The 12,500-nt window shown below is 36.9% G+C and overlaps 2 protein-coding genes across 3 annotated transcripts in view; one reads left to right on the forward strand and one right to left on the reverse strand.

The window, feature by feature from the left end:
• Window positions 1–6,975, forward strand: part of parp14rs3 (poly(ADP-ribose) polymerase family member 14-related sequence 3) — a 36,576-nt gene extending 29,601 nt beyond the window's left edge. Inside the window, exons 23-26 of the mRNA XM_079619311.1 lie at window positions 669–1,289; window positions 3,058–3,212; window positions 4,496–4,670; window positions 5,520–6,975. Of these exons, the coding sequence (XP_079475437.1) occupies window positions 669–1,289; window positions 3,058–3,212; window positions 4,496–4,670; window positions 5,520–5,815 (1,247 nt within the window). The 3' untranslated portion in view covers window positions 5,816–6,975. The remainder of the gene's footprint in view (window positions 1–668; window positions 1,290–3,057; window positions 3,213–4,495; window positions 4,671–5,519) is intronic.
• A 1,426-nt stretch (window positions 6,976–8,401) lies between these two features.
• ubxn4 (UBX domain protein 4) overlaps window positions 8,402–12,500 on the reverse strand; it is a 38,878-nt gene continuing 34,779 nt past the window's right edge. The window contains exons 12-13 of one of the 2 annotated variants that reach the window (XM_079619313.1): window positions 11,856–12,070; window positions 8,402–9,645 (exon numbers count right to left, since the gene is read on the reverse strand). In XM_079619313.1, the coding sequence (XP_079475439.1) occupies window positions 9,507–9,645; window positions 11,856–12,070 (354 nt within the window). In that variant the 3' untranslated portion in view covers window positions 8,402–9,506. Of the gene's footprint in view, window positions 9,646–11,855; window positions 12,074–12,500 lie in introns of both variants that reach the window. The other variant, XM_079619312.1, reaches the window with a different exon arrangement.

The raw sequence follows: 12,500 nt of genomic DNA on the forward strand, positions 1-12,500 counted from the left end.
ATAGCGGACGATATGCAGGAAGAAATTGCGATGATAGTGTTTGGAATTATTTTCATAGAAAATTCACTGGGAAAAAAAAAACATTGTACGTTACCCAGCATTATAGAACCTTTTTATTGTCTCTTTAGAAAGAGTTATTTAATCCCTTTTGAACCTCACTGAACCCTTAACACTTCCTGCTTGTGTGTGTGTGTGTGTGTGTGCTCTTGTTTTTGTGATTTATGAGGACACAAATCTGTATAATGACATGTGTATTACACTGGTATAGCAACTTAAACGTGATTTATGAGGACATTTCATGAGTCCTCATAATTCAAATAGCTTAAAAAACAATGTTTTATTAAAAATGTAAAAATGCAGAATGTTTCCTGTGATGGGTAGGTTTAGGGATAGGGGCAGTGTGTGTCTGTGTGTGTGTGTGTGTGCATTTATGTTCACGATTGTGCTGCATTCTCTCACAAAAATACATGTTTTATATATTTACGGTAGGAAATTTTCTAAATATCTTCATGGAACATGATCTTAATATCCTCATGATTTTTGGCATAAAAGAAAAATGGATAATTTTGACCCATACAATGTATTGTTGGCTATTGCCACAGATATACCCGTGACACACTGTAGTCCACAAGCTGGAACTAACCTGGTTACTTGTGTATTCTCAACAGTACGTCAGCAGACACCACCAGTGAGCCGAACTCAACTACCAACCCTGTGTCTAGCCAGAGAAACGGCATCGGTCTCGTTCCCCGTTATGTCCGTTGACGTTTACGGGACGTCCCGTGCAAAACTTGCCGAGGTCAAGAGAATCCTAGACGAGCTGATCTCTGATGAGTGCGTGAGTAAAGACATCCAGTCGAGACACATCGCTGATCTCCCCGAAACCGACAAGAGGAACATCGTGAGCCTCAGCCGAGCCAATCAGATCAGCGTTCTGGTGAGCGGTCTGGATAAGCTAACAGTATCCGGGAAGAAAGATGACGTTTTGGATGCCGTGCTGAAGATAAACGGCTTCATCCAAGCGGCGCGCGACCGAGAGACGCGAGCGGGGGAGGTGAAGCGTCAGCGGGAGACGTTGTGTTGGGAGCGGGCCAGAGGAGAGCGATGGGAGTCGCTGGATGACGCCGTTAGCTACGACATGGAGCTCGCGTTCCACCGTAAGCTAAAGAGCTTTCAGTTCCAGGAGAACGGCGAGAGCTACACGGTGGACTTCAGCGAGATGAAGCTCACTAACAGCAAGCAGGAGTCCTGCAGGGTCAAGAGGACTCTGCTGGGAGACTCGGATACGGGTACGAGTTAGAAATCCAGCGGTTTTCATGACACACTGCAAAAAATGCTTTTCTTACTCTTGTCTTGTTTCCAGTCCAAATATCAAACATTTCTTAAAGGGGTGGTTGAGTACGATTTCACTTTTCTAACTGTAGATAGTGTGTAATGTTGCTGTTTGATCATAAACAACATCTGCAAAGTTACAACACTCAAAGTTCAAAGCAAAGGGAGATATTTGCTTTTAAAGAAATTGCTTTTTAAGGACTACAACAAACGGCTGGTAGGAACTACACGACATTCCTCCCGGTTAGTGACATCACCAACCCTAAAATTTACATAAGCCCCGCCCCCTGAACACGCAGTCCATGTTGAGAAGAGGAAGAGTTGTTGTAGTCGAGCACATTTGTGAGTCAGCTCAAACTTTAGCATCCATCTTTTCACATGCAATAGAAAGTCACTCTGTGTGCGTCTCACAACAGTTCCTATACGAGCGATTTATAGATTATAATTGAAGATAGTTAACTCCACATCAGCAACATAAATCATCAACTAACCATTCAGAGACGTCCTGTTGCTTCTACATGTTCTTGAGTCTCTCCATCTTTGTCTGACTCCATTTTAACATTAAAGGCAGAACAGTTTCTGTCATTTTAGTGTGTCTGCGTGAGGTAATCACAGCTGCTAACACACACGAGCTCTTAAAGCTCCGCCCCCTGTGCCGGGAGCAGCAGCTCATTTGCATTTAAAGGGACAGACACAAAACAGTGCGTTATTGCTCACCCTCAAAAAGTGACAATTTTAACATGCTATATAAAAATATCTGTGGGGTATTTTGAGCTAAAACTTCACACACACACTCTGGGGACATCAGAGATTTATTTTACATCGTGAAAAGTGCATTTTACTCCCCCTTTAAAACAAGATCCATTTACTACAGTAGTAAAATAACATAAGATATTAAGTCTTGTTTTCTGGGTAAATAAATACAATTTTTGTTTTTGCTTAAAATTTTTTTATTGTTTCTGTTTGAATTAAGATTATTTTTTAATTTTTATTTTTTAAGCATCAACTCACTTAATTTTGATTAATTCCCCTGGAAAACAGGACATAATATCTTATGTTGTTTAACTCAACTAGTAAATGCATCTTGATTTAAGTATTTTTAGATATTTGGACTGGAAACAAGACAAAAATACTAAGTAAGAAAAGCATTTTTTGCAGTGTCTCTATATCACTGCAAATATATATATTTGCACTGGAAAACAAGACAAAAAAATACTTAAATTAAGATAGATTTACTTGAGAGACAAAATTATCTAATTTTCTGAAAAGTGTGTCAAAATTAAATGAGTTTTTGCTGAAAACAAGCACAAAAATGTGTCAATGGGGTCAGAAAAATAAACTTCATTCAAAGGGAAAACAAGTTTATTTTTCTTACTCCTTTTTATTAAAAATGTGTCAAAATGAAGTAAGTTTTTCCTGAAATCAATATTAAAAAAATCAGTCAATGGGATCCAAAAAATAAACTTAATTCAAAGGGAAAACAAGTTCATTTTTTAATTTTGGATAATTTTTCAGTCAACAAAACGTATTATCTTCAGTAATTTTGCGTCTCCAGTAAATGTATCTTGATTTAAAAATGTTTAGATATTTGTACTGGAAAACCAGACAGATATACTGAGGATTTTTTATTTTTTTTGCAGTGCAGTTTGATTTCCAGTTGTAGCCTATGTTGTGAATTTATGATGGCAGAAACTGTTCTTTTACCTTCACTTGTGTGTTTCTCAGCGATCATTCATCCTCCTCCAACATGGACCAAAATGGATGGACAGGATTTAGAAATAATCACCTTACAAGCAGATTCATCAGAGTACAAGAAGATAAACACAGACTTTATGAGCTCCAGTTTACACCCTAATGTCTCACGCGTACAGGTTCAACAGGTAAAAAAAATATATTTTCCTAATTTGTTATCACAACTTTTTATCTTTTGTCAAATCAACTTCGATAACTAATGTGTGAAGATAACATACTATTTTGAGTTTCTGTTTATCAAACCATTCTTCTTCATTGTATTAACTCAAATTTTTAATTACAACAAACTCAATTTTAAGGCAACAAGGTAACTTGCTTTTTTAAAGTTAAACCAAATTATTTTTTTACAGTGTACCTATATATTTCTGTCTTGTTTTCCAAATCTAAACTTTCTTAAATCAAGATACATTTACTTGAGAAGAAAAATGACTTAAGATAGTCCTGTTTTTTGTGTGTGTTTTAAAAAAAGAAAGAATTATTGCTCATAATTGTGTTTTTTTGCTTTTTAACAAGACAAAATTAGCTATTGGGGTTAATTAATTAACCTAAAGTTACACTACAACAAATATTTTCTTACTTAAAGTTAGTTTTTTTGTCTCGTTTCCAGTCCAAATATCAAACATTTCTTACATTAAAATGTATTACTAAAGTAGTAAAATGGTATTAGATATTAAGTCTTGTTTTCTGGGTAAATTATTCTAAATTAAGTGAGTTTTTGCTTAAAACAAGCTAAATTATCTGACAATGGGGTATGAAAAATAACATTGTTTCTGTTTGAATTAAGATTATTTTTCTTACCCCATTGGCAGATAATTGCGCTTTTTTTAAGCATCAACTCACTTAATTTTGATTAATTCCCCCGGAAAACAGGACATAATATCTTATGTAATTTTACTCATCTTCTAAATGTATCTTGATTTAAGAATTTGTAGATATTTGGACTGGAAACGAGACAAAAATAGCTCTGCACTGTAACGTTAGCTACTTGTCGGATTTTAGTCTCTATTCTTTTAGCGCCACATATCTAGCATTTATGTAAGATATAATATTTGTGCATTATTGGCTGTTATGTTAAAAAAAAAAGTTTATTAATAAAGGTAGGCAAGTTATTTTACCTTTGAACACCGTTGTTGACTCCTCTCCCCTCAGACGCGATGCGTTAATGGCGGCGCCCACAAGATGGCGTCGGTTATTGTGGTGTCCGATATTACAAAACCGAAATCGCTAAAATATAATTTAAACAACAGATTATGGTTATCCTCTCCAGTAAATGTATCTTGATTTAAGAATGTTTAGATATTTGTACAGGAAAAGAAGACAGAAACACTGAGAAATAACTTTTTTTTACAGTGTGTGGCTTTGATGTAACGTTGACAGGCCTGTGTTTATTAACGTCTGGATGGTTTCTCAGATTGACAGGATTCAGAGTCATTCTCAGTGGCAGAGATACTGTGTGCTAAAACAGGCCGTGGATAAGAAATATCCCAAACAGACAAACGAGCGCCTGCTTTATCACGGAACTACCAAAGATATTTGCCAAAAAATCAATAAGAACGGCTTCAACCGAAGCTTCTGCGGGAGAAACGGTATGTCTTCGAGATCCCTGTTTTCAAAGCTGACCCATAATTGCCTGATTCTCTTTTATTAATAGAGAATATAAAGACATACAGAATGACAGTATGTTACATTATATGCCAGGAGCAAGAAAATAATATACCTTTTTTAATTATTTACAGTCTTTATTGAAGAACCAGAAGTCATATATGTAGTAGAGTCTTCAAGAAAAAGATTAATCTTACTAAATTTAAACTTGTGGATAAAATATTTAGCCTCAAACATAATTAGATTAATTAAATAAGATAAATATCAGACTCTTCTCTCATAATTATGGAAGCTTGGTTTTACCATGGAATAAAGAATATAGGCTAGAGAATTATTTGTGACTTTTTACACCACACAAAATATTTTTGTCTAGTTTTCCAGTACAAATATCTAAACATTCTTAAATCAAGATACTTTTTTTTTTTTTGGAGATGCTAAGTTACTGAAGATATTAAATCTTGTTTTTTGAAAAATCATCCGAATTACTTGAGTTTATGCTTAAAACAAGAACAAATATCTGCCAGTGGTGAAAGAAAAATAACCTTAATTCAAACTGAGAAACCTTTTTTCAGACCCCATTGGCAGATATTTGTTCTTATTTTAAGTATAAACTTGTTTTCTGGAAAAATCATCAAAATCCATTTACTTGAGAAGCAAAATTACTAAGAATTATTAGACATTTGTACTGGAAAACAAGACAAAAATAGTAAGAAAAGTGCCTCTCACAATTCTGACATTTAAAAGTCACAATTACCTTTATTTTACCGAGCTTGCATCCATAACTCCCAGTTTCTTCCCGATACTGACCTCTGACCTCCGCGTTTTGTTTCCAGCGGTCGTTCACGGTGACGGCACGTACTTCGCTAGAGAGGCCTGGTACTCGTGTCAGGACCAGTACTCCAGCGCCGACGATACAGGGCTGAGGTACATCTACCGAGCGCGAGTGGTGACGGGCTCCCTGTGTAAGAGCCGGCAAGGAATGAAGGAGCCGGACCCCATCAGGCCCGGTGACCCGCGGGCCGGCCTGCACGACTGCGCCGTGGACAGCCCACAGGACCCATTCATCTTCGTGGTGTTCTGTGATGCCGGAGCGTACCCAGAGTACCTCATCACCTTCAAATCTATATAATCTGCTCATCTCTATCTGACAAGCACACTAACAAGTTTTTTATGAAAGATAAAAAAAAAAAACTTAATAAAATGCATTGCACACTAGACTATTAATCTTAATTTAAGAAAATTGGTCTTCAGTCTTGGCAAGTGAATTTGAGCTTACTTTGAAGCAAGATGCACTTAAATCTAGATAAAGTGTCCTAACATTATTCATTTATTGGGATGTTTTAAGAATTTTCATCTATTTTTAGGTTATTTTGTATCTTTAAAAAAAAGGAAATAAGCTGAATTTAAGGTTAAATATTCAAGTTTTAATGCAACCTTCATTAAAATATACAAATAAAAAGTGAAAATTGCATTTTTGTCTAGTTTTAAGATCCAATAGCATTTATTAGTGACTTATGCTATTTTCAAGAGTTCTTATCAAGTCAGTTTTGCTTACTCCATTGGCAGATTTGCTTGATTTTAGTGCACGGTACCTTGATTTTAGTGCACATTACCTTGATTTTAGTGCACGGTACCTTGATTTTAGTGCACGGTACCTTAATTTTAGTGCACGTTACCTTGATTTTAGTGCACGGTACCTTGATTTTAGTGCACGTTACCTTGATTTTAGTGCACGGTACCTTGATTTTAGTGCACGGTACCTTGATTTTAGTGCACGGTACCTTGATTTTAGTGCACGGTACCTTGATTTTAGTGCACGGTACCTTGATTTTAGTGCACGGTACCTTGATTTTAGTGCACGGTACCTTGATTTTAGTGCACGGTACCTTGATTTTAGTGCACGGTACCTTGATTTTAGTGCACGGTACCTTGATTTTAGTGCATCCGGCTTGTTTCAAGAAGGGCATTTGTTTGCAATGCAGACAGACGGGAGAGTCTTGATGACTTTACACGGACCTTGTCACAATGATATCAGCACGACAAACCCATGAACAAATGATTTCAGACGCAACTTTTATCAGTCATGCTGTCTATCACCCAAAACAATAATAATAAATCATTCAATTAATTGGTAACAGCTTACAATATGGTTATATTTGTTAACACTGCTTAATGCAATAACTACTAGCACACTGCAAAAATATTGTCTTGTTTCCAGTCCAAATATCTAAAAAATTCTTAAAGCAAGAAGCATTTACTAGATGAGCAAAATAAAATAAATAATTTTTCAAAAAAAAAAAAGTTTTGTGATTAAAACAAGCCAAATGATTTAAACAAATCTTAATTTAAAATGGAAAACAAGAAAAATTATTTTTTTAAACAAGATTATTTTTCTTACCACATTGGCAGATCATTTTGCTTGTTTTAATTTAGATTTTTTTCTTCTTCAGAAAACAAGATATAATTTCTTTTCTTATGTCCTTTTACTTATCTAGTAAATGCTTCTTAATTTAAGATTTTATATATATATATATATATATATGGACTGGAAACAAGACAAAAATACTAAGTAAGAAAATAATTTTTTGCAGTGCATGAACTAACGATGAGTGAGCATTATATTTATTACAGCATTTATTAATCTGTTAATGTTCATGTTGGTTCACTGTGAATTAAAGATTAATACAGTAAAGTAATAAAACAGATTTTAAAGATTAATAAATCCTGTAGAAGTATTACTCGTTGTTAGTTCATGTTAGCTTATTAAATATCAACAGATGATCTTAAAAATGTATTAGTAAATGTTAGGATTAACACCGGGATTAATAAATGTTTTATAACTAATGTTGCTATTGTAAACGGTTACCAGTTAATTACATGATAAGCTAATTTGGTCACACTTCAGATTGGAGTCCAATTCTCACTATTGCCTCAATAAACTCTTAATTACTGCTTATTAATAGTTATTAAGTTTAGGTATCGGGTGATTAAGGGATGTAGAATATGATCATGCAGAATAAGACATTAATATGTGCTTTATAAGTACTAATAAACAGTCAATATCATAGTAATATGCATGATAATAAGCAACTAGTTCATAGTGAGAATTACACCCTAAACTAAAATGTAATTTAATAATTGCATTCATCAATATTTACTGAATAAAGCTCCCAAAATAATAATTCAAAGACCATAATGTGACAGATGTGTAAATCTCAATGAGTGAATATGGTGCCACTTTACAATGCATAAACTAACAATGAGCAATACAGCATTTATTAATAATAGTTAATAAAAATACGGCTGTTCATTGTTAGTTCATGTTAGCTCAGGTACATTAAATAATATTAACAGATACAACTATAATAATGTATTAATGTAATACATTCTGTATCTTTTTAACACACAGTGTTAAGCTGAATATATATATTCATATAATATATATATAATTCAGATAATCACTGACTTCTGATCATTCACACGCGACACGTTCTCAAAGTGTTTTTAAGACTTGTTACTAGAACGAGAGCATTGTGTTCATCACTTTTGCTATATTGAATCACATTCTGCAGTGTTTTAATAATTCTGAATGTATGAAACATTGATTTAGTCTGTATGTGAAAATTGTTAACAGAAATAAATATTTTTGTGATGTTCAGTGCCCTGTGTTGTGATGTCTGTGAGATGAGCTGATGATAAAGACGTGAAAGCAATGAAAACTCAAAATATGTTTACCTTTAATATGAATTACAAAAACATGATCACACCGAGTACAACAGATAATAGTAAACCGCAAATTATTGTGTCAGGTAATTAATCAATTTGAGTTGTCCTACAATTTTACACATTAATGAATTTCTGAAGATAGTTCTACACTGTAAAAAAAAATAAAAAATTGAAAGTACAAAGTCATTTCAACGTAAAGTATATTAAACTGACTTTAAAAAAATGGGAAAATCTTGCATAAAAATAAAAAAAGTTGGAAATTGCTTAACTTACAGATGAAACTGGAAAAATTTGAATATCATGCACAATTTATTTACTTAAAAGGTGAAACTAATATATTATATAGACTCATTACATGCAAAGTGAGATATTTCAAGCCTTTATTTATAATAATTTTAATGATTATGGCTTACAGCTTATGAAAACCTTTTCACAATATTCTTTAAATTTGGGGTTTTCATAAGATATAAGCCATAATCATCAAAAATATGATAAATAAAGGCTTGAAATATCTCACTTTGCTTGTAATGAGTCTATATAATATATTAGTTTCACTAGAAATATTCTAATTTTTCCAGTTGTATTTTGATGAGTTAAAGCAATTGAAAAACATAACTTATTGATCATATGTGTTTTACAGTGTAGAGGATTAAACCAGGAGAAAACCAAAAGAGAAGAATGACTTCAGTCGAAGTGTTTCATTGAAAAACATCTTTTATTCTACGGTTAAAGGATCAAGTAGCATCTGTGCTGAACTAGTAGAAAGACATTCTATTGCCGAGGCATTTTATGATGCTGCGGGGGTCAAAACCACCGGATATAAAACGCCACAAAGCCCTCAGGAATTCACAGCTGTATTAAATACTGTATTAAATCAACCCTGGCGATGACAGAACATCACGTGTTCGTCGAGCCCGGAGTCGTCCTGGTTAAAGTAGTCGGCACGCAGAAGCGAATCACGCTAACCTGATTTGATTAACCCATGCGGGATGTGGAGCGGGAGGGACGGGGAATGCAAACCATAGCCCTAAATGATAAAACCCACCGTGTCAAGACCGAAACACACTCAAATCAAACCGCTCGGGCCCGAATCGCTACATCTGCTGCGTGGAGTTGCCGTTCCAGGTGTTGTTGTCGTCCTCGCTGTCTTCTTGAGTCCGTAGTCGGTATATTTTCCCGTCTTTCTTGAAGTCCTCCGGCCTCTTCTCGAGAACCCTCTTACGAACGGCATCTCTGGAGCGGAAAACGAGTAGAAATTCCTCTCAACACTGACACTTTTATGAGCAAAACATTTGACAAAAAGGTTTTTAAAGGGGTGTTTGATTATGACTTCACTTTTCTAACTTTAGTGTAATGTTGCTGTTTGATCATAAACAACATCTGCAAAGTTACAACGCTCAAAGTTCAAAGCAAAGGAAGATATTTGCTTTTAAAGAAAAGGACTACAACAAACGGCTGGTAGGAACTACACGACATTCCTCCCGGGTTAGTGACATCACCAACCCTAATATTTACATAAACCCCGCCCCCGGAACACGATTTATAGATTATCATGACAGAATATGCTAATCAATGACTAGAAGATAACTACCGTATTTTCCGGACTATAAGTCACACTTTGTTTCATAGTTTGGCTGGTCCTGCGACTTATAGTCAGGTGCGACTTATATATCAAAATGAGTTCATACTGACTGAGATGAACCGAGAGAAAGCATTACCGTCTACAGCCGCGAGAGGGCGCTCTAGTTAGCGGAGTTGTTCAGAAGCGACACCGAGGAAGAACTCAATGTATTCAGTGTTGTGTGATGAGATCGGGAGCTTGGTGAACTTGCTGACCGGTAACTTGTTGGACTCGCTGGCTAATGTTAATTTAGCCTATTCAAAGATAAACAATGAGTCAAAACATGATGTCTGATGAAGGGCTTGGGCCCGAAATGTTACACGCGATCATTAAATTTGGTAAAGATACATTTTCTGGTGTGCAGTGGACTCATTGTTTACCTTTGCTAATTACTTGTCTGCCCAGCACCCAGTTTTATTGTTTTGGATGTGCATGCTGTACCTTTGAACTCCAATTTAGCCTATTCAGCCTCAGGTATATGTTCTGTGTGCTATTGTGTCGCTGAATAACTGTTAATGAGTTACGCTAACACACCGGACACTATTCAGCTGTTGTTCTGTGTGCTATTGTGTCGCTGAATAACTGTTAATGAGTTACGCTAACACACCGGACACTATTCAGCTGTTGTTCTGTGTGCTATTGTGCAGCTGAATAACCTTTCCAGATTAAATGTCTGTTCTTGGATTTTGTGAAATAAATTTCTAAATAAATACGACTTATAGTCCAGTGCGACTTATATATGTTTTTTTCCATTGACTCCCATTCATTTCGGCGTCACTTTGACAGCAAATAACTTTACATCTGAGGCGTTTAAAGACTCCATTTGTCCGTTATTTATTTCTAAAGAAACACGAAAATTTATAAAAAGCTCCATTACCTTGTATCTTACGTTATGGCCCCGTAGAAGCAGTTTTTGTAAAAATAGGCTAACGATTGCGTCATAACCGCGCGACTCTCTGTCGCACCGTCGAGAAATTACCGTATAGACCGGCGGAGAAGCTCGCAAGCAATCGGGGGGACGTGGAGGCATAAAGTCTTATAAGGTCAAGGGAGAAGCCCACAGAGAGTGATAAAGTTGCTCCCGCTGCTAGCTCATGGACAGCTAATGCTCACGCTCTCCGTCTCTGAGACTCGGAAGGGAATGATTCAGATTTCTCTCGGCACAGCTACTAGAAGACTGACAGCTGTCAGACATGTCACATCTATGTCGCCAAGCTCAGTTTGAGCCTGCGCAGTTCGCCTGGCGATCAGGAAGTGAGTGTTTCAAACTGACTTCACTTTTCTCCGTTGAAACCTATGGGGTCGCTGTGTCCAGTTTATATATTGTCTAGGCACAATACAAATATTAAAGCCGAAAAATGTGTATCTATGCAACTTTCATGAAGTAAAATCACTAAAAGTCTTCCTTCCGCTGGAAAAAATAGTCCCTGACCGTAAACAGCAACAGAAGTTATACAATATTTCGCCAATAGATGGAGACAAAGACTGTGTTTATGAGTGAGTCAGTCAGCAGAGAAGACTTTTACACTGAAAGGACTCAAACTTGTGATCACGGAGAAGACGACGCACTGACCGATGACTATGGGCTCGGGGAAACCCCTTAACTGTTAAAAGGACAAGATATCGCAGCGGACATTCAAACGGATTGTTTTTATTATGAATATATAGGACTGACCGAACTTTGTAACTTCCCAGAGCTTTTTCATTCTCAAACAGCAACATTACACACAACAGAAAGATGAACATGAATAATAAAAGCCTTTTAAATTCACAAATAAGGATGGAAACACATCTGGCGAAGCGCGCAGACACACAGACGCACCTCTTTGGTTCTGCGCCTGCGCTGGAGCCTGCGCCTGCGCCGTGTGTGTTGTGTGTGTGCTGGTTCTGGCCGGCTGCGGGAGGGGGGGCGGCGCTGAACAGGAATCCTCGGATGATCCTCCAGACGGCCAGCAGTGGGTACAGGAGCGAGCCCAGCAGAGCCCAGACGCCTCCTCCTGAGGACGAGCGCACCACAGAGTTCGACGGCCGGCTCGACTGCTGACGGACCAATCACACGCAGAACATTCATTCATTTAGCAGACGCTTTTATCCAGTCACTTACAGATGAGAACAATAGAAGCAGTGAAACTAACAATAGACAACAATATGCAAGTGCTGTGACCCTTCCCACTTAAATCTAGTGTGTGTGTGTGTTTGTGTGCATGAGTGAGAGTGTGTGTGTGCGTGTGTATGTTGCTCACAGGCAGCAGGACGATGGATGCGCGTGTCTGTGTGTGTGTGTGTGTGTTTGTGTCTGAGTGATGCTCACAGGCAGCAGGACGATGGATGCGCGTGTCTGTGTGTGTGTGTGTCTGTGCGCGAGTGTGTGTGTGTGTCTCACAGGCAGCAGGACGATGGACGCGCGTGTGTGTCTGTGCGCGAGTGTGTGTGTGTGTGTGTCTCACAGGCAGCAGGACGATGGACG

Source organism: Phoxinus phoxinus (assembly GCF_949152265.1).
Source record: "Phoxinus phoxinus genome assembly, chromosome: 7".
In the NCBI taxonomy this organism is placed as follows: Eukaryota; Metazoa; Chordata; class Actinopteri; order Cypriniformes; family Leuciscidae; genus Phoxinus; species Phoxinus phoxinus.